General features: G+C 42.7%; 2 protein-coding genes across 2 annotated transcripts; both read right to left on the minus strand.

The window, feature by feature from the left end:
- Positions 1-600: 600 nt before the first annotated feature.
- On the minus strand, positions 601-7,518 carry LOC125747734 (hepatocyte nuclear factor 4-alpha-like). Its single transcript, XM_049023193.1, has 10 exons — positions 7,378-7,518; positions 5,349-5,520; positions 4,763-4,857; positions 4,384-4,490; positions 3,399-3,554; positions 2,900-2,987; positions 2,426-2,578; positions 2,041-2,277; positions 1,085-1,198; positions 601-851 (listed from the first exon to the last, which is right to left on the minus strand). Exons 1-10 carry the CDS (start codon positions 7,490-7,492, stop codon positions 709-711), a joined length of 1,380 nt encoding a protein of 459 aa, XP_048879150.1. The 5' UTR covers positions 7,493-7,518; the 3' UTR covers positions 601-708.
- A 7,658-nt stretch (positions 7,519-15,176) lies between these two features.
- On the minus strand, positions 15,177-20,527 carry rpusd4 (RNA pseudouridine synthase D4). Its single transcript, XM_049023197.1, has 7 exons — positions 20,155-20,527; positions 19,894-20,059; positions 19,098-19,302; positions 18,904-18,997; positions 18,546-18,696; positions 17,292-17,389; positions 15,177-16,485 (listed from the first exon to the last, which is right to left on the minus strand). Exons 1-7 carry the CDS (start codon positions 20,410-20,412, stop codon positions 16,288-16,290), a joined length of 1,170 nt encoding a protein of 389 aa, XP_048879154.1. The 5' UTR covers positions 20,413-20,527; the 3' UTR covers positions 15,177-16,287.
- Positions 20,528-22,655: the final 2,128 nt, after the last annotated feature.

Consider the following 22,655-nt stretch of genomic DNA (forward strand, 5'->3'; position numbering starts at 1 on the left):
TATCTGAGTTGTCTAAAGTGATTTAAACACTAATGGCCTATGGTTTCATAGTATCCTTTCAGATGAAAGCGAAAATTATACCGTCATTTTTTATTCCTGTGTAGTTTCATGTAGCAATGCTATGTGTAATTACATCACACTAAATGTTTGGCTACTTTTTGCTGAGTGTCTATTAGCATCTGTGCCTAAAGGATTGGAGCTGTATACTCAAAATTTTGTGTCCAAACTTCTGGGTTAGGATGACTAAGAATTGAGTGAATAGGGCTGGAAAGGCCAGAAGTCATATTTTACTGGCCATGGGGAGATGCGGCTTGGACACTGGAGCTCTCTGCATGCCAGCCAGTAAAAATGCTCAATTTGTTCTTAGTGGTTTCTGTGTGGACCGCTATAATTCAACTTTGTAGGAATAATAGTAGACTTTTTTCATTTGAGGCACTTGGGATATCCTAAAATTTCTTAAAAAATCCATACAATTCCAGTGTGGGAAAGTATCATTATTTCTTAATACAATTATGTAAAGAAAAGATTTGAATCAGGACAAAGTGATTGACCAATGCACTTTTAAAAACTAATTTATTTTGAAAAGTAACCTATATATACAATGCATGCCTGACATGCCATGAGATATTTACAAGCGCCTTTAAAATGGCCGCCATAGAAATTAGGAGGTAAATCAGGGCCAAGATGGCTTCCACTCTGTGAGGAGGCTCAGTGGCTCGCTTGCTTGGTGGGAATGTGCCGGGGTAGAAGTGGGGTGTCTTTGTGCAGCGTGGTGATATCACCCTGGCTTAGGTTGTACTGCTCGGAGACGGAGGTTGCTAATGGTGATGTGAGGGGCGTTTCGGGGGAAGCTGTGGAACACAGGAAGGGGAAATGACATCAGGGCTTTTTTGAGGGGGGGGGTTCTCTTATCACAGTGTAGCACATAGTTTTGCCCATGTATGTTGTTGCAATAAACTGGCTTGAAAACCTGCAGACTCACATCTCCAGGCCTCAAAACCACACAAAACTTAGACCGATCCAGTTGTGGGTTAAAGATATTTTCATTTTTAAATTGGAAACTTGGCAGGGTGGTTATACTCACAGATCAATCTATCACTCAAAAGCATATTGCTGTCCACAATACAGTTATTGCTGAGACACTCTGGAACTCCATTTGGATGTAGAGAAGAGGCAAAGTGCGTTTCACACACCAAACCTGAAAGTGAAGGATAATATTATTGAATCATCTAGGGCAGAACATACATATAAAAATGAACAAATAATTTTTTTTTCTGGGCAAAAACGCCATCTGTCTTATACTACTGCAAACAATTTTATGAACAGCTTCTTGCAATCTTTCAAAAGACCAGAATAAAGCTGCATGGTTTTTACATCCTAAAAGTTTCTGCGAGAAATAACTAATGGAAATCCACCCGGATTCCTCAATTTCAATCATGCATGGAAATTTTTTTTTATTTTTTTTTCTACAGCTAGATGAAGTGATGTTCCACTTCCTCAGAAAATGGTAACTGGTTCTGCTTAAAAACGGAGCATTGCATTGATAAAGCTTGACCTTCATGATTTCCAAGCCTCCTCAGATTGCTCAAAAGATTCATTTAACCTCTTGGTGTGAGGGAGGCAATTAGTCAGTTTCCTGCATTAAATAATATTAGTACTACTTTGGAATTATACTATAAATTTGCTCCACTGCAACCAACCCTTCATGTATTACAGTCACAGTATGACTGACTTATACAGAGGATCTTACTGCCTCCACCCCCCCAACCCCCACCCCTCTCGTGTTCCTGTTTTTGTTCTTTGTTTCCACACCATGTCTCACATCCTCACTCTGCGCTAGAGGGGTCAGCCAGTCTTTAAGGGGCTATATATGTGTGCTAGATCCTTAAAATATGAAACTACAGTGCAAATGTAAGCCTTGTTTACCTTGGCATTAACTACACCGTTCGGTCAATAAAGTAAGCAGCTATTGGACGCAGAATATTTCTCAGTGGGCTTCGGGTGGCGCGCATGAGGGACAGGCGGTGGGGGTAGCCTCACCTCCCAGCAGCATTTCCTGCAGGAGGCTGTCGACCTTGGCCGAGCCGAAGAGCCTGGCCAGCTGGACCTGCTCGATCATATGCCAGGCCACACTCTGCAGCACGGGCAGCAGGAGCAGCAGCTCGCCGAAACGCCCGCGAGACTCGTGCTGCCGGTCGGTGACGTAGTCGGCCAGGCTGACCTGCAGCTGGTACCTTAGCTGCTTTATGTGTTGCACTTCGCTCAGGCCCTTCGCGTCTGCAGAGACCAACATGGGGGAATGAATAATTTAAATACAGCCCCAATCCTAGCTTGTTTGCAAGTCGTGTCACAAAAACATTTTACGAATAGTGGGCGTGCAAATAGTCTTGAATGTCTTGGGATCACGTGCCATCAGAGTTTGTACCTGGGTCAAAGAAAATGATGGCCTTCAGGCAGGCGAACTCGCTGTCGTCTATCTGGAGTTCCTGGCAAGGCAGGACAAGTTCCTCCAGGATCCTCGTCGCTATCCGGTTGACCTCGAGCTCGGCACAGTTCCGGGTTATGATTTGACCATTTCCTGATGAAAGCAGGATGAAATAACAATTGAAATACAATGGTGAGCCAGCGAGAAGCTGACGTTACAACAACTTTAGGTCAAAGTACCACCAACTTCCATGAGAATGACAGATAAAATGTTGTCACAGAAGAGTTTAGGCATTGGTCGTGTAGTTAGTTAACCTTTCTTTACCTCCTCACAATGTTACATGCATGATCACATAGCACAATAACCAATCTTCTTTTCATGCTGACCGAAATAACGTCCCCATAATCACAGGATTTAATAAAATAAAATGATTATTTGCCGGAGACTACCCCAATACACCTGTATGATTCTTACCGAGAAGTAGCAGGTCTTTGAACTGCATTGACCTCCTGATGACTCCAAGGAGCAGATGTTCCCCAGCATGAGTACGCAGTAGAACAACCTGGGGGGGGGGGGGAGGGGGACAGGGAAGGAGGGAATGAGAGAGGGAGAAACAGAGGGAGGGAGAGACAAGAGTCTGAAACCTTGTTTCCCTGTGGTTATTCTGCTATAAATGCCACCAATGAGCTGAGCATTTACATAAAGGAAAATGTTCTAATATTAAATTTATGACCATTTTCTGAGGCAAAAACATGTTATTTAAGTGTGACAAATTGGTTTGGACTTTTCTTTAAGCCACTGTCTCTACCTGATTTTCTCACACATAAACAATTAGTATTTGTATTCTTGTAAAACATGTTAGTTAGGCATCATCATATAATCTCTAGTATTGAGGTGTGGATATTGCTTGCTCAGGCAGCCATGCAAACTCGTTCACCGCCCACCAGACCGCCTGCCCCACACCATGCCTCACCTGGTCGTCCAGCGGGAGCTCGCAGAAGGCGGGGATGTACTTGGCCCAATCCACCAGGACAAGCAGCTGCTGTCTCATGGATTCACACACGTCTGGGATGGTCGCGACCTTCCTAATCCGGATATCCCCGTGTAGGAGGGAATCCGGTACCGATATCTGTGACACAATCCATAATACTCACTTGTATAGCGGTAACACTCCTCGATATGTTAGAATCTGAAATATAACATCAATATTTATTGTGCTACAAATTCTGGGGTTACAAACACTGCCAGTGTAATGCAGGGGCATAAAATGGACCCCCCAGTGTATCTGCTGGAGTGTATGGTATTATTTAACCACTGGTTCTGTTTCTACTCATGCCATAAAGCCCTGCATCACAATAATATTCAAAGCACAAGCAAAATTGCTGATGACTGCAAATGTGCTTAATAAGCTAAGGAATCCGGGGCAAAACGCCCCATTTACAGTACATGGCCTACTGTCAGGGACACATCCCAGAAAGGCGGGACATGAGAAGGTCAAATACACTTAGCAGATGCTTTTATCAAAAGCGAGGTCCAATTCAGAAGTTCAGGGTCAGCCGGTCCCTGGAGAAACTGGGCGTTATGGGCTTTGCTCAAGGGCCCAATGGTAAAATCACTCTACCAGCCATGGGATTTCACCCACCAACCTTCTGATCACAACCACAGAGTAATAACCCACAGTGCCACACACTGCCGGTCCGGAGTGGTTTCCAGAGGCTATGGGTGCAAGGCAGGGAACAACTAAGGATGAGGCACCAACCCAACACAGGGCACACTCACACACCAATATAATCTAATATAGTCATTTTTCTCTGACCCTGAATTGGACAGAAAATGGATGGATCAATACATAATCATATATAATATGAAATCTAGATTATTATAATCTGTTTTTGATGCTGGACACTTTCTTCCCTGAGGCTACATATGATAAATTCAGATCACCCGCATATCTGTACCTGTTTTGAGAGCATGTCTGCCTGTACGAGTGCGCTGATGGGGGGCAGGCTGGCATCCTCATGGCCTGACCTCCGCCTGCTTATTCTGTCTCTCTCGTTCTGCACCGCTGGGTGGGAAACAGGCAGAGGAGACACGTCATCACAGTCACAGATCGCTGTCCCACTTCTTCAGCACCAAAAACTCACTCCTTAAGTACGCTTAATACGATCTTAGTTACCCTCCCAAACGATTAACAGCACAGCGGTGACTATTTTTAACTCACCAGCTTCGAAAACCTACAATATGAGCTGCTTTCTTCACAAAAACTCTCAGCTGTGAATCACTTTTTAAGCACATAGGACAGGAGAATAATGGTGAGATAGATGAACATATATTGACCTTCTTTCTTCATTCCTGCTCGAAAGCATTTCTTCAGCCGACAGTATCTGCACTGATTCCTTTTATCTTTATCCACAACACACTGTCTGTCGAACCTAGACAAAGAAACATTGAGAACAGGTACAAATCATCAGATGGATGAACGAAAGGTTCAATGAGAAAAAAAAAAACATGTCAGAACAACAGTAATGTCTTTATTTCAGGTAACCTGTCCCAGTCAATGTTGTGTAATATCTAATATTGCTTTAATGCATCTTAGCTGCAACAGAACCACATTTATATTTATTGCTGTGTGTCAGTTTTGGGATCCAAGAATTCTATAATTCAATTCTGTGGATTACGAATTGCAATCTTGATACTTCTAACAAGTCTGTATCTGGAGTGAGATATTATCATGAATAAATATACTGGTTCAGGCAGACATGGGACACACTTCATTATGGGAGGGACCTTGGAATGGGACACACTTCAATATTGGAATCCCCTAAGGCACATTTAGGAATAGGACCCACTTCAATATGGAGCACATTTTGGAATGGGATCTACTTATGAATGGGATGCACATTCAGGAATGGGACAGTCTCACCTGCACGAGTAGATATGGTTCTTGCGGACGCTGCGGCGGAAGAAGCCCTTGCAACCATCGCAGCTGGAGGAGCCGTAATGTTTGCCCGTGGCCCGGTCCCCGCAGATGTTACACAGGGCGCCCAGCTCAGGGTAGGTGGGGCCGTGTCCGCTGGCGCTCACCACGGGGGGGTCTGAAATCAGGGGAGGCTCTGTGTCAAAACGGATTCTGCTGACAATAGATTAGCTCAATGCCTCCGTAACTGTACTGTCTGCATGTTCTCCCTAAGTAGTGTAGTTTACTCCCACAGTCGAAAAGCATGCAGTTAATTGAATTTAAATGACTAAAGTAGCCAGGCGTGTGTGTGTGTGTGTGTGTGTGTGTGTGTGGAGGGGGGGGGGGGGGGGGGGGTTATGTATATATTGCATGGTAGGGATCAAATGTTTCCACAATGGTGAAAAAAAAACTGTTATTTTGACATTGCGGGGACCACTTATTCAGTCCCCTGGGGAAATACAGGCACTAGCGGAAATTTAATAGAAATCTGTGACTGCAATCAAAAAACTAAAACGTTTTGTATTTTTTTTTCGTTATTTATGGTTAAGGTTAGTGCTGAGTAGGGGTTAAGGCTGTCATTGTAAGGATTAAGGCTATTTCCATACAAATGAATGGATGGTCCCCACAAAGATATAAATACAAATATGTGTGTGTGTGTGTGTGTGTGTGTGTGTGTGTGTGCGTGTGCATGCACTGACTGAGATAGGCTCTAGGCCTCCTTGTTGTTGGGAGATGGATGTATGATTATTGTTACTGTAGAACATCTGAAGGAACAAGTTGGGACAGTGGTTCTGAAACACCATATGCTGACCCTGATGGGCCAGATGTACACAGGGTCCAATCCCTCAGAAAACCTAATATCCTCAGGTGGCCAATCAGTGACTGTGGACAGAAGGACATAAACGGTAACCAAACAAACAGGAATTCATCAGGGACACTTGAGACAATGACAGGATCTCCTTTCATACAGGAAGTGATAAAACTTTCATGTACTTTTTCACTTTGTGTCTCATCACATTTACCCATATTTAAAACATATTTAGAAGAAAGCACATGTACCTTTCAGCCTAATGTGCTTTTAAAATCTATGTCAAACAATCCTGCTTTCTACATAAAAGACTCATTGTATGAATGATTTATGGACGCAAACCAAACACACACTATAAAATCTATCTATCACTATAAACTCATCATTCAGTAGCTGTACCATTTACATTATGGTTTGTTTCTTCGCCAAAAGCCAGTCAGTAACAGATGTATTAACTCCACCATTTTACTCACTTAACAATGGGACTTGATGATCACGTCACTCAGTACTTTGATTGCTTTTATTCTGATCAAAGGGAATAGTACTGCACTGCAGTGTTTTTATTAACAATGTTGTGGATTGATAGTTCTCTAACTTATACACAATCAAGAGGATTATATCAACAAACTAAAAGAAAGAACAGCATTAACTTATACCATGACAATGCCATACTGCTGAAAATGTGGTATTTCTGATTTGGATACAAATTTAATATAAAAAAATAACAAAAAGGATCAATTAAATTCCAGAAAAGAGCAAGTGTTTAATGTGTACTTAAATAAATAAGCTTGAAAATGAACACATACATTTAAAAAAACTCACTAATTCTACAGAATTGTTATAAAGTGCCATCAATTATCCTGCCAATCAGCATGGAACAATTTGATATATATTTATTCCTTCTGCAGTAGTTCAAATTACTTCATTTATCCATTTTCTAAAACTTCTCCTAAGCAGGGTCATGGGGGGTCTGGAGCCTATCCTGGAGGATACAGGTGCAAAGCAGGGAACAACCCAGGATGGGGCACCAACCCATCACAAACCCCACAATGACACGAAGAAAACAGGTCACAGAGGTGTGAGGCCACTGTGTCACCCCCTCAAATTACATATACATGTATATGTACGCATGAACCTGTCAGAGGAAACTGGCCTCGCAAACTGGAGTTTTAGCGGCAGACTCACCGAGGGCCACTGGGAGAAGCTGGAGATTCTCAAACTCCAGTGTGGTGTAGGCCGGATCCAGGGCGTCGCTGTAATCCACCATCTCCATGTCTAACAGCGTCCCTGACAAGGTCATCCTCAGCCACTCGACAGCGAGTGAGAGGCTCATGTCTGCTGATAAGAGGGATTCCCCCCCACCACCCCCGCCCAACTCCTCCCAGGTGGTCCCACCCGCCCTGCCATGTCAGAGATCACCTGTGAAGGTGAGATGTAGAGGATTCCTCAAGTGACTGGCTGCACGCGTCTCAAGGTGACCTTTAGGGCGGGGTGGTGCATTAATATGTAGCCAGCAGACGCAGCTGCTGCTCCTCAGCTGTTATTGGTCCATGTTTTTCTATCTAAGTATCTGTATTGGTACAACTAGATCAGAATGATGCATGAAATAAACACTCTGTGGCCGAATTTGTGGGAATGTAGTGGATATATTTGTGGTATTAGAAACCACACTGATACAATGCAAGCTGCTTTGGGCCTGTCGATTAAAAGCAACAGGAATGAAATACCCTAATATTTGCTACTGGCTGTAACACGTGAATCACTGTTTGACCAATGCAGAGCAAATTCCAGCGTACAGCTGGTGCACATTTTCAGTACAGCGGAGCTACGTAAATGTAAATTTTACATCCCAAAGCAGCTTGTAGGATGGTATCACCTCAAACAGCCCTGCATCAGTTCAAATCAATTCTAATGATATTACATTGTGAGTTAAACTAAACAGCTCTTATTTATTATTGTGTGGTACTCACCATCAGACTGGCCAAAATGAAAGTTACACCCATGATCTGGCTAATGTTTAAAACCATTTAAGCCTTTTAAAAATGCTGCTGCGATACTAGATAACACAACACAGTCATAAGGAAGGTGATAAACGGCACATTACACAAATAAGTATGTCAGATATACTGTAAGTCAGTAAACTGCAAAGTTCACATTGCAGAATTATAAACACCAATTTTGGCAATATTGACTTATCACGCTACATTTCCTTAAAACAAAAAGAATGCATTGGAAATGCTCCATGAAGGCGCATCCTATTCGACCCCCAGCCCATGCCAATGCAATTATGTTTCGAATTCTTTAGGGCCCCTGTTGCTCAGGGGCTCTTGGAATCATTCTAACCCCCCCCCCCCCCCCCTTTCTGGCACCCCTGCCTGCTCACATGTAGGCTTCCACAACACAGCGAACAGGTTCAGCTCCGAGGAGAGTATCTTATCTGCACGGTCATTTCATTCCGTATCTCACATGTCGTCATCTTTTCTCAAAACTCAGCGAAAACAAGCACAATAAAACATTATCTCCAAGGTCAGGCCGTTACTCACTAATCGGACCAATGATTAGAAGACACCACAACCTGGAAACTACTTTCTCAATGATAAGGAAGGTTGAACGGCCCACTCACGCCTTGGATGTTACTGATAAGAGTGACGATGCCTTCGAAATAGTGCTTATATTTACGGTTTGTTTGGATATGTAATGTATCATATTAATTCATACATTCATGGTGGCTGAGTAGACAGCCTCATACCTCCTGGTTTTGGGGGGGGGCTTCCATCCTGCCCCCATTCTGTGTGTGTCACATGGGTTTCCACTCACAGTCTAGACCAGGGGTAGGGAGCCTGACCCATGCAGAGCCGGTGTGGGTGTGGGTTTTTGGGATGGCCTCTCAATCAGCCAATAACAGTGGATTCCAAGGACTGGAGTTGAGAATCGCTGCTTTATTATTGGCTGATTGAGAGGCCATCCCAAAAACCCGCACCCACACCGGCTCTCCATGGATCAGGTTCCCTACCCCTGGTCTAGAGGAAATCCCATTCAGGATGTACCCCCACCTTGTGCTGCCTGGGATAGGCTCCAGGCTCCCCCACAACACTGACCATGATGGATGCGTGGAAGCTGTCAACTCTGTGTGTGCCCTGTGAAGGACTGGGGTCCCATTCTGGGTGTTTTGTGGACAGATCAGATTAAACTATGACAACATGGTGTAATTGTGCTACACGTGTCCAATGGCACTGACATCCACCTATCTTTAATAACTGCCTGTAAATGCTGGTGCCCCTTATTTACATTGTACCCACATAAGCATACTGGACCTCTTTGGTTTTTCACATATGCCATCTTGATCTGCTATAAAATACTCACACATAAAAACACATGTCAGAGCAAAGCTTGGGGGCTGCCATTTTTCCAACTGCCCTGAAACAACTTTTGGGGTTATGGGCCTTGCAGTGATATTATTGCTCTAGCAGCCATGCGATTCAATCCAGCAACCTTCCCAAACACAGACAGACTCTTCCTCCACAGGGCCATACAGCACTCTGGTTATGTAAACATTTATTTTACAGACGTCCACACTTCATTCAGCCACTTATTCTGACTAGGGGCTTCTGGGGAGTCAGAGGACATTTTTGCAGGAATAACAGCCAGAGGAAAGTGACTTTGGTACAGGCGTATCACTTAGTGCCCTAAGTACAGTACATGGGTGAAAACAATCCTGAGTTTAGTACTGCGACCATTTTCACTGTTACTGAGAATTACTTGGTAAAGTTTCTCGTCATGAGGTTAATACCACTAATACATGTTTTTTTGGTCAATGCCCACTGCGATGGCTGACGACGTCTGACGATGCTCACAGAAAACAGCTTCTGTCTCTTCCTCCAAAATCACACACTCAAAGCAGTTCACTTCCATCAGGTCTCCTTTTGGTTGGCCTTTGATCATACAGCCATCAGAGGTGGAAGTTTACAATGCTGAAACTGAAACATACATACATATGTTTAAATAAATTGTTACAGTTCATGTCATTTGATATTAAAATCATGTTCATCACCATTATCTGCCATCCATCTCCCATAATCGCTTATCCACTAAAGGGTTATGGTGTGAATATGCTTACCACAGATTGTTCCACAATGAGAATCACCTCAAAGCTCTACATGGGGCCAGTATTCTGCTCTGCCATATATCCTACTAAATGGTACATTTCTCCAGCTGATGGATGGTGCCTATCACCACATCACCAATGGATATTCTAAAGGCAGTGCATGTGAAATTCAGTAAATGGATAGTGTTCCTCACTGTACCATGGCATGGACATGCACATTTCCATAATTCCAAGAGACACATCAACAAGTTACACACGCCATATATCTGAATGCAGTTTTCAACCAGTGATATTCTCAACATGCAGTATAAAGCACTTCTGCCACTTATTAAATGACATGTCTAAGTATAGATACATCTAGACTTATCAGTTCAGCCATAAACAGATAGCAATGCAAGTAGTCATTCGTATATTAAAAAAACAACCAATAGTTTAAGTGATATTTTATGGCGAAGCTTTCTGTAAATGAGTCACTACTGGCGATAATGACTCAATAATAATTAACAGCTGTTTTTCTTTGAGAATTAATCTGTAGAGGTCAGCACAAAACAATCCTCAGCATGCCTGTACTATAGATAACTCTGGTTGTTTCTATACTGTACATGCCACTGCTCATACATTCTCCAGGATGGCAGGACTGGGGTCTGAGTAACTCCCGAGTAACCATGAGTTGAACCCCTTACAAGCGCAACAGCCTATGATTTACTTTAGTGGTCTATGTGTAGTAAGCAAATTTTTACGCACATCATACTGTGGTTGAATACACCACAGAGTGTATTGTACACATATGTTCACACATCAATAAAACAATAAGACGGCCAGTGATTCTCGCAGCAGTTACTGTCACCCCCAAAATGCCGTAAAACCCATAATACAGTGGTGTTTATGTTATATATTTTTGTGGTCAATGATGTAGGTATTAGTCTTCTGAAATTGAACTTAATCCGACACTGGTAATAAAATAAAAGCTTCAACCGAAAACAGTGCATTTTACTTTACATTTCAAATAAAGCATAGGGTGGCTAACTTTGGTCAGCTGGCTGGAGTGAGACGTTTAATTCCAGAAAAGTCTGCACACACATTATTACCTGTAGCGTCTGCAAACTACCCCAAATCTTTTGAAGCAGTTAATTTTAGGTTTATGATGGAATAATATGAATTTGCCGTAAGATTAATTGCGTGAGCATGGAGCTTGAAAGCGTGAGTGTCGCGCCATACGCGAGAGACCTGACAACCCTGAAAACGTGCATTTTGTTTTCCTAGCGTTGATTAGTATAAACAATAACATTATACAGTTTTACAAAGTGAAAACTTGGAGGAACATAAAATCACCACTAAACTACGTCTATGTATCCAGTATTTGTACAATACATACTGCGTCTAAAAACTTACAGATTGGACGATTTCATTATGGATTTGGTTAGAACATAAGAACATAAGAACTATACAAACGAGAGGAGGCCATTCGGCCCATCAAGCTCGCTTGGGGAGAACTAAACTAATAGCTCAGAGTCTTTAAAATCTTATCTAGCTCTGATTTAAAGGAACCCAAGGATTCAGCTTGCACTACATTATCAGGAAGGCTATTCCATACTCTGACTACACGCTGTGTAAAGAAGTGCTTCCTTAAATCCAGCTTGAAATGTTCTCCCGCTAATTTCCACCTATGGCCACGAGTTTGTGTATTTAAACTAATGCTGAAGTAACTATTTGGTTGAACAGCATCCAAACCTGTTAGAATCTTATATACCTGGATCATGTCCCCCCTCAGTCTCCTTTGCTTGAGACTGAACAGATTTAGCTCAAGTAACAGTTCCTCGTATGACATTCCTCTAAGACCAGGAATCATTTTTGTGGCCCTACGCTGCACCTTTTCTAAGGCCACAATGTCCTTTTTAAGATATGGTGACCAAACCTGCACACAATATTCTAGGTGAGGTCTCACCAAGGAATTGTATAATCTTAGTATTACCTCCCTGGACTTAAACTCCACACACCTGGAGATATACCCCAACATCCTATTGGCCTTTTTTATTGCTTCCCCACACTGGCGAGAATGGGACATGGAAGCATCAACATACACACCAAGGTCTTTCTCATAATCAGCTACCTTTATTTCAGTGACACCCATGAAATACCTGTACTTTATATTTCTGCTCCCTAGATGGAGTACCTTACATTTATCAACGTTAAATTTCATCTGCCAGGTATCGGCCCAGTCACTAATTAAATCAAGATCCCGCTGTAGCTGCTGAGCCGCTGGTTAAAGGTGTTGGATTGCCTGCAGTTGGCACATTAGCGCAAACAAAAGGAGGTACGTCTTGCTTGGGGGTTCTAGCGTTAAAGTAAATGGTCCTTAATTTAAATGTAAACGTTCTCACCATTTAATCACAGCATTATCGTGTTGAAGTCATCATCGTAATCTCTGCGTGTTTACGCCTCTATGTCTGTTTTGGGATGGTGTGAGACACCATGAAGTTGAAAGGAAGACCACATGCTGTGTCAGTTCCAGACCATTTCAATCGGGGGATCGATCGACAGACTTTTGTTAGGGGAGCAGATGCATTTGACCTTAATGTACCCCACGTATCACTCTAGATTGCCAGCATTAAGAACCAAAAGACAGTTTTGAAAATCGATGCATTATTTATTTATTTATGCAATGCTTCTCAGTCACATTTTGTGACTCGCTGATTTCTTGTTTAAACTGTCTTGCTTCTACAAGCTTGATTATTTTTTTCTGTCGTTTGCCTTTCACCAACTAAAATGACTCTCCCACCCGGTTAAGAGCCCTTCAAGAAAACGTGCTTACGTTTATGTGTCGCCTGTTTCCAGCGCACAAAGTTTTAGCCTACATATATAAATGTGAATAATAATAATAATTATAATAATAATAATGCATTTATTTCAGACCCAGGTAGGACATGTTTTGTCTCGTCTGCGTTCAGCTGAAGTCTTAATTAGTTTCGTTGGAGATCCATGTCTGTTGGATAAACTGCAATACGTAGTTTACTACGCTGGTTAAACAGCTGGACCTTCGCGATACCTGAACCGAAATACAACCAGCAAGCGTTTAAGCGGGACAATCAGTTATTTAGCTTTAAAACATCCGTTCCGAAATTATTATTTATTATACTTGGTAACTTTTTGGAAACTCAAATCAGACACTGCTGCCACTTGCCACACATACCACGCGGGAAAGTGGTGAATTTCACCGCATACAGTGGAATTATTGTACTCGTTTACTACAGAAATGCTATAAAGAGCACTAGCAGTTGAGATCTATTCCTGAAACGTGGTATGTATTATGGCTTTAGATGTGTTACTGCGTTTTTCGTTTTAAATACCCATGATATCTGCTAGATAAGGGACTGGTTTTAGGGGCAGGACCGGCAGGATAAGGACATAAGAAAGTATATGCAACAAAATCTCTACTCGATTTGGGAATATATCCAGGCTGAATGCACAATGTGACAGTCAGGCCCGCCATGAACACCCTGGATGTACGGCATGGATGGTGATTACCTACGTTTGTAGGTATTTTTACATTTTCTATAGATGACCTCTGACACCTAGAGACCAAAAACGATCTTCGTGTTTATCTTTTTTTATTCCTTCGAAAAACAGGAAAGCCCGGAGCTGAATATCGAGTGGGAGGGGCAATGTGGGAGGGGTTTATAACGAGAAGCCTGTTATCATCTGATACTCTAACCCTCGCTATAAACCCCTCCTACCCCATGATAAATTAACCCCTCCCACTCCATATTGCGACTCCCACTCGGCTCCCGGCGTTAGCGATGTATACTTTTCAACATTGTAATGAAACTGTTTACACAAATTAACTTTATTAGGTTTTATTTTTAGCTTGGAACAATAATATAAATGTACCTTGGATTTTAGTAATGTGTAAATAACATGAAAAATTAATATTTAAAATTGGACCTTGTAAGACGGAAACGAATCCGTAATTAAGAAATGTACACAGAGTAAACATATAATCAGGGATTGAAAATGAGTACTCTAAAATTGCTTCGGATGACTAGCCCCCCCGCTAATCTGCCTGCTATCTAATGTAGTGGTATTCAAACTTTTAGTTTTTTTTTTTACAGCTCCCTGCTCTAGAGCCTAGAGACTCTAGCTGCAGACGCCTGGAAATGCGTCACCTCTACAAGAAACACGTGATCTTTAAGGACGTAAAGTGGAGCTCCGGTTAGGGTTAAGGTTAGGGTCTATTCTCTGTAACACAGACTTGAGTTCACGTGTTTCCTGTGGAGATGACGTATTTCCTCTACAGGCGTCTGCAGTTGGACCCTTTCAACTTCGGAAGACAGAAGTGACGAATGTCGCATACAGTGAGTTGTGGGCGGAGTCTGCACGTGGGGGCGGAGCGAGCATCGAATGGAGAGCTAGAGGACGAGGCTGTAGCCGGAGCTGACAGCGGTGCGTAAAACTGTGCAAAATGCATGGCTTCAAAAAGGAAGCATAGTGTCATGTCCCTCCAAAAGAATCTCGATTTCTTTACAGAGATACGAAAAGGAAAATCACACAGAGTTATTGCAGACCATTTTGGAGTGGCTAAATCTACGGTAGGTGATGTTTGGAAGAGCAAAGAAAAAAACATCCAGTTCACTTGATGCTGGTTAAAAACTGGATGACCACTGCAAGAATATAATGGGATGATTCACTTGCTCAGACTGAAATAACATTCTATTATAAGCCTGGCACCTCATATCATGTAGTTTGTATGTGTACATATGTACGTTGTACTGTACTGTTCTAAGTTACGGGCATTTCTTACTTACAAATGCCCCTCAGTCACATTCTACACAAATAAGGGAAGTTTGACTGTACTGTGAATAATTGGGAAAAGACTTAATGATATAGTGTATAGCAGTTTATTCTGCGTAATTTATATCTGGTGCATACATGTACACAGTGTCAGGGCTACATAAGCATTTCTCAGTCCTTCCGCTAGTGGCCCATCCACCCACCCATCATTGCTTATATAGCACAAAGTTACAGTGAGCCTGGAGCCATTACCAGGAAGCACTGGCCACTAATCAGGAGGGCTCCCTGAACAGGATTCCTGAGGTTTTACCCCCCCCCCAATATTAAACCAAATTAAAGCTATAAACCATCAAGCAACCCACATTGAAGCAGCAGCATATAGCGCACTAACGCCTGACCCCACCCACACCGTGTGCTGTGGAAGAGAGACGCCGCACGCTAGAATGAAATCTGACAATAAAAAGAATGGTTTATTCCAACCGGTACTTCAAAAATGAAGTAAACTCATGTTTATCAAAGACAGGGACAGCCTTCGGGTGACACGGACACTCTGTTGGGATTTTTTCTGGGGTCTAAAATACGAAAATCACACGCCACAACTGTTTTAGGTAACAAATCGACTTCAGAGCAGGGAAATCTGGGCAGAGTTCCAAGGAGGCCCCTCCAGCAGGAAATAGAGCTTGTTCTACTACTGATGAATAAACAGACACCCTGAATCTCAGTCCGTCAGTGTCATCCACCCATAACAGAGGATCAGTTCTCACAGTCATAACTTCTGTATTTATTTACTAACAACTTTGCCACATAAATCCAAGAGCTGTAGCTCCTAGAAGTGATTGATTCACGAAGCTTCATTTGCTTATATTTTCTGACTCCACTAAACGGTGCTGTTTTAATAAACAGGAACGTCTTGTCAAAGCACGTCTCAAAGTAAACCAAGAGCACCATCTAGTGGGGTCAAAAAGTACAATTAATTCAGACCCGAAGCTTTGCTCTCCCTATATCTGTATGTCTAAAAAAGACGACAAATAAAATTGCCATTTAATTTTCACTGTGGAGCACAGCAAGACATATGCTACCCGAGCAGCTTCCAAATGGACCATAAGCAGACCCCACTGCACTGATACTGGGAATGCACACAAACGTCCACACGGCCACCCCCCCCAAGCCTCCCCCCTCAACCCAGGAAGCCTGGCTAGTCTTCACGGCTTCTCTGGGAGGGGAATCTTCATCTTGTGCAAAGTATTGATGAAAAATCTAGGTAGGGGGCAGTAGAGGCTGATGTCCCCATGACCGTTCCTGCCTGGAAGCAGCAGCTGGCGGGCATGCAGGTGGAGAGGGAGATGCCGCGCTTTGCTCTGCTCCAGGCCTAGCCGCCGTAGCACACCTTCCGGCAACTTCTGTGGAAGGGGAGGAGAAAAAATAACACAGCAGCTCAGTAGTGGAAGAAGTTATTCAACACTGCTTAAAAGCCAATCGAGGTACCTCACAGAATACCACTCCTCATGTAGCAACCCCCTCGATTAGCCACCATTCACAAACACGACGTAATTACAGCCCCTCGTGTATCACAAGCTCAGACGAGGGCACAAAACAGCTGAAGCTAGCGACTCCCAAATCATCCATTGCTTTTTTCATATTAATTGTGTTGTTTTGCACAATTGTGTGTGCTTTTAGTCGGATTCCCACTAAACACTACTCCCATCACTCAAAACTTTGCGTTTGCAAAGACTGCAAATCGCTATGCTACGAGTTGCTACATACAGTGTTTCTAAATTGTCACCCACTCATATGATGTTCTTACGCTCCTCGTACTGCAAAGGGTATGTGCATGGTGTCACAGCAGGCAGCAGTCACTGCGCTTACACCCAAAAAGACTGAGAGGCAGCTGTAGTGTTCAGCTTGAAGAAACATATTTAAAATGAGATGTCGTATGAGAAGTCGTATGAATGATTGCACAAATCGATTTAACAAGAAATAGGAACTCTCTCTTTACAAACTGCCGAAAACTAAATAAGCATCGGACGTGGATTACATATGGCCAATACCTAATCCATCTAATAGGTCTGGATCTGTGCCTGTACCGATCTGAATACTGGATCGGTGCACCTCTAGTACTGTGATTTTGACTTGGCGATCTGGTTGCTGGATCGCAACTCAGTCGCTAAACTATTAGTACGTGTAGAGTGATTACCCACAGTTTTACCTGTGGTGCCAGTCTGGTCCAGTGGGCATACTTATGGTCCCCGAGGATTGGGCATCCCAGCCCATATGCCATGTGGACACGGATCTGGTGCTTCACTCCTAAAGAGACATGAAAAGCAGTGATTTTATGGTGTGCAGGATCCATAATAGATGTACAAATAAATGTACCTTATAAAACAAAGTAATTAAGCTCTAGTAAGCCAGGCTGCAGGATATTTGTGCTTTTTTGGGAACTTATCTTTTGCCGTACCGTATGGCCAAGAATTTAATGTAAATTTTACAACGAAGTAATGAATCTAGATGCAAAAGACGAACATTCAACAACTTAGTCGGGAAAAATGGGCATTTACATTTATATATTTAGCAGGCACTTATCCAAAGTGACATATCCGTGAAGCAGTACATACTAGGGGCGCTTTTCCACTGCACTACGTATGGTACTTTCGGTACTTTTGCGTTTACATTGAGTTCCAGTCGAGCACCAGTACCAAGAGTTCCAGTACCAAAAGTGCCAAACCAGCTGGGGTATTTCTTTGGTACTTCTGTCATTTTGTTATAAATATAGTGATACGATTTAGTCACAATAAATATTGGGTTATTGTATAACAAATATTATGATTTGATTATGATTGTCTTGATTACGCAGGCAGCGCTCATGCAGAAGTAGCAAGGGGTACAACTTTAAAATGATTTTTAAACATATACAAATCTATAAAAAGAATAATTAAAATTGCAAAGTTCGCCGAGTTTTATTTCCTGTGACATAGTAACAATAAAAATATTTTAACGTACAGAATTGAAAGAAATAGCGATGTAAGAATTGCATGTGCATAACATGCGACGTTTGTACTAATATCGCACATCGCCAAGCCATATAAAGTACTACAGCCATTTCTCGAATTCAGTACAAAATACTCGCCTCGCACAGTGATGTCATTCAGTGCGGGTACCACTGGAAAACCAACACCTTGAAGTACCAAAAGTTTCGTACCTGGTGCAGTGGAAAAGCACCCCAGCATACAGGTGTCAACAGGCAAATTTAGGTACTGATCCATAAACCCCTGATCCTGCATTGGTGCTTAGACTGCCCTTCCCTAAATGGGGGGAAGGGAAGTCTGCAACACCATCTCCTATATCTGCTGTAAAACTCAGAGCAACTTTAGCATTAAGTTCCAAAATTCGAAACGTCAGACGGTCAGACTATGTCAGCACTGTAAATCTAAACGAAATAAAAACAGAGGAATCTCCTTCATACCTGTAATGGGCTGAAGCTCCACCAGCGCACAACCTCCAGAGCTGTTCAGCACGCGGTACTGGGTGACAGCGCTGTGGGCTTGTCGATTGGCTCGGACACGCGAAACCTCTTCACCACTCTCTGACATCTTGTATAAGGGGCTCACAGTCATCTGGGGGATGAAGGATGGGGGCGGGATGGTAAAAACAGTGCCGTTACGAATTCATAGCAATTTTGACTGGCAGACAGCTTAATACAGCACACACATGCTAAGAATTATGTCTTTGTTGTGTAGTACATAATCGTGTGTATAGTGTTTGAGCTGAGAAAGATAATGAGTGTCATACCGGGTATGACCAGCAGGAGAGGACAAACTCACTTTGTAATGTGGCTGTGACCCCTGGACCTCTTTCTCCATGATAGGGATATCAATCACACCCTCTGAGGGAACAGGCACCTCGACACTTAGTACTCTGTGGGGAAAAAAGCAAGAGCATACAAGTCAAGTGAGAACAGAACAGCTATAGCGATCATAACTCTTATTAGATGATTGGGTGTTTCCCTTGCCCTCACAAATATTTCTTCTCCACTTGATGAGCTCTGAAGAGTTCTTGCACGTGATTGGCTGCATCCTCGCTCCTGGCCAATAGCATCACCCCAGTAGTTTCTTTGTCCAGTCGGTGGCAGAGATACAGATTCGACTCCGCCCGAATGCCGTCGATCATCTTGGCCAAGATCGGCAAGACGTCGCTGATGTTATTTCCCACACCGGGGCCACCTAAGACATTGGAAAGCCTAGAGGTCAAACAGGAAAACAGGATTGACCTGCATTCCCTTGCTGTGCATGCACACAATCTAAATTAATGGACAGTATAAACAGCACAATTTCCGATTAGATCCAAATAAGTGAAAGTGTGTGTGAATATGGAGTGACCATGCCAAACTAGCAGTTAAACACACAACCGTCATATAATACATAATACACAGCAGTAGCAATCCAATACAGCTGTTAGACTACAAAGCATTACACTGACACCATGGTTACATTGCCACTGTCAGTCAGAATAAAGTGCTACTCAACTAAATAACTGGTAATGCAAGTACATTTACCAAATATTAATCAAACTAGTTTAATAAACAAAAGAAACTACCTTTTCTTTTGGCCAATATGCCGTACAACTCGTAAAAATTACAAACTATACGCATTACAAACACGCTGACAGTAAATGCAAACTTCATTTAGGCTACTTATGACCTTATGTCACGTAACAGTCTGTACATGTTGACGCACACTACAAAATACCGACTAAATTGCCGTAAATATTGTCATTCCATGTAATGACACCAGAGCGGATGATATATAAAGTACCGTGCACAGGCACGCCGTAGGGCTTGTTGATGGCAACGATGTCCTGGTTGTGGAAAAGCAGGCCCCGGTGCAATGCTTTGGCCAAGACGTTGGGATGGACGGACTGCAGCTGCTGGGACAGCTGCCGGAGCTCAGCGACACGCTTTTGCGCTGGGGACACCGGGATCTGTGCAAACGCATGACCCATCATCACCGTAACCATGGAGTTACATGGAAAACGGAGTCTCCCAACATCGCTCCTAATACCCAGAAAATACATACCTCGCTTTCCGCTGCTTTGTTTTTATCGCGCCGATGTCTCTGGGCTAAATCAATAGCCTTTAGACCAGTTTTGGCGGCCGCTGCAGTATGTGACGGCTGCTCTTTCTTCTTGGTAGCGGCAGCATGTGATCGCACGGCCGGATAAACAAATTGCTTTGCCGCGCACAGCGGCCGTACCTTCTCCGATCGGCAGTGAAGACTTTTAATCCAAAACAGGTCATTGTGACAGAGAGTTGTAAAAGTACGTACACTTTTCATAGTTATTGACACTAAAACGACTTGAAACGTGGTGCTAATTTCATCCTTGAGTTAAAGGTCAGTTTAAAAAAAAAAAGACAAATACCTATACCGCCATCTAGTGTTCTGGAGTAAATAGCCAGCGCACCTGTGGGAAACGCCGCTCCTTAAAACTGCATTTCTGCAAGTTTCTGTTAAGTATGGTTAACTGAATATATATTCTTCCTGCTTAATTTAGCTGCTTAATTTAATTAAATGTTTCTGGATCTAAATGTAAATGGATCTGTTTAATATATTTATATTGAATATGCTTGCTTATTAATGTGATTGCTTTTTGAATGTAACAAACGAATTAAGCACATTTGAATTAAACTGAATTGACACGTGCACACGATTTGCACTTCGTGAAATGTATGAATATTCATATCTAGCACTTTTTATACATATTTCCTATTCGCACGTCTTTGCTGCTATGAACTCGTGCAGTTTTTCCATTCATCGGTAAGCATACTTAGCAAATGCCAAGTGGTGTGACAGTCCCCAGGTTACGAACGAGATACATTCCCTAAGAATGTCTTTAAGTCAAATTTGTCTTTAAGTTGTCAAAATAATAATACAGTAATGATAATTATAGAGTACTGTTAAAAATAACTAGATACAGTATTGAACTGTACCTTGAGCCGACGAACCGCTGAAGCTGTGCAAAGTTTTCCGTTGTCCGTAAGTCGACTGCTTGTACTTTCACTTCATTTTTTTTGCTTTGATGTAATGCAATAACTAACATCCAGGCTATACCCCAGCCTCGTGCTTCAGACCCTGACCCCATAACCAGTGGTGGATCTTGTTAAGGGCAATATGGGTTGGGGTTGACGGCTATGGGGGGTGGGGGGAGTGCATTGCAGCTTGTCAAGGGCACCAATGGGCCACCACTGCCAATGACCCTGATGAGGATAGGCACCTGGAGGATGGATGGATGGATACTGCATCAGTCACAAGTGACAAGGGGGCAGAATAGTGCAAAGTAGTAGCCCAGTCAGTTTGTGTATCTACAGCTATTTAAAATCAGGTTAAAAACAGACATTCTGTCTACAAGTTAGGTATGTAATGTCTGTTTGCATTGCCTGTACACACGGTACACAATCTCTTGCTGTCGACCACTCACATACAATGCACTTTATCTTGAAGAGGTGATCCAGAGCTTATCTCAGGCAACATATGACACAATGATTAAATACTATATGTAAGAAGAGATGTGTGTGATTGATCTCTTTGAATACCAGATCTGTGTGATAGAGTTCGCTGTGTACCTCATCTGTGAAACAGAATCTCATGTATACCACACCTGTATCATAACAGATCACCCTCTACCTTACTTGTGGGTTAGATCCTGACATGCACCACACCAGTGTCACATCGGCATTTGTCTGAACAGATCACACCTGCTGGATACAGACCACAGGTGCCTTGGCTATAATACACCTGTAGTCAGGAGCATAGAAGTGTTCATATCGAGTATCATTTTTCGATTCTGCGACCTCCTGCAAGTTAACCTGTGACAGTCATCTATAATTCACTCACCAGTATGTAGTGAAGCCAGGAGCCCAGATGGCAATCCATTATTCAGCAGAACCTCTCACACAAACTCAACCCCCCCCCCCCCCACAAACACACACACTTGGATGAGGGACCTTAAACACCGAATGACACACTTTCGACATGCACACTTATGAGTGTGCTGACAAGCATCTTGTGCTAAGAAACTGGGGAAAGCATACAAAAGCTTGAATCAGCTGACAATGAATCAATGTAGACTCTACAAGGGATCCAAGCTTTCAAGTAAATGTCCACAGATCAGTTGTGTCTTTACTGAATCACAAGACATCTGCTTAAGCTTTTCCGTCTCTGCTCTTTGTTGGCAACGTAAGTCTCAATCCCAGGCTATGCTGATGTGCTGGAATCCGCGGGATCTGCTCCATCCAGCAGGTGTCAAGTATCCCTTGAACCCGTAACTTCGGCTGAATGCAGAGCGGATCTGGTTTGTGTGATAGGGTGTCAGCCGTCAGCCTGCTGCCTTTTACTACAGCTCACACAGCAGCGACGATCAACAACTTACACATGAGCAGCTTTTGTCTTTGTTTTCTAATATAATGGATATTCAAAATAGCTTAGAAATATTTCACCTTTACAATAATCACGCACACCTTTGTCAAATAGCTATTCTAAATGATTGTATTGGTGTTCATAATTTATGTGGGCAATAAATG

Source organism: Brienomyrus brachyistius, chromosome 8 (assembly GCF_023856365.1).
Source record: "Brienomyrus brachyistius isolate T26 chromosome 8, BBRACH_0.4, whole genome shotgun sequence".
Classification (NCBI taxonomy): domain Eukaryota; kingdom Metazoa; phylum Chordata; class Actinopteri; order Osteoglossiformes; family Mormyridae; genus Brienomyrus; species Brienomyrus brachyistius.

Bases quoted from the DNA above. Each gene is read 5' to 3' on its own strand.
- LOC125747734 (XM_049023193.1), bottom strand. From the start codon at position 7,492: ATGACCTTGTCAGGGACGCTGTTAGACATGGAGATGGTGGATTACAGC. The intron at 2,988-3,398 runs GTGAGGCATGGT...CCCCCCCCCCAG, and splicing joins AGCTCCCGCTGGACGACCAG to GTTGTTCTACTGCGTACTCA. The intron at 2,579-2,899 runs GTAAGAATCATA...TGCTTTCATCAG, and splicing joins CAAAGACCTGCTACTTCTCG to GAAATGGTCAAATCATAACC.
- rpusd4 (XM_049023197.1), bottom strand. From the start codon at position 20,412: ATGAAAAGTGTACGTACTTTTACAACTCTCTGTCACAATGACCTGTTT. The intron at 19,303-19,893 runs GTACTTTATATA...CCAATGTCTTAG, and splicing joins CTACGGCGTGCCTGTGCACG to GTGGCCCCGGTGTGGGAAAT. The intron at 18,998-19,097 runs GTGAGGGCAAGG...TTTTCCCCACAG, and splicing joins CAAGTGGAGAAGAAATATTT to AGTACTAAGTGTCGAGGTGC.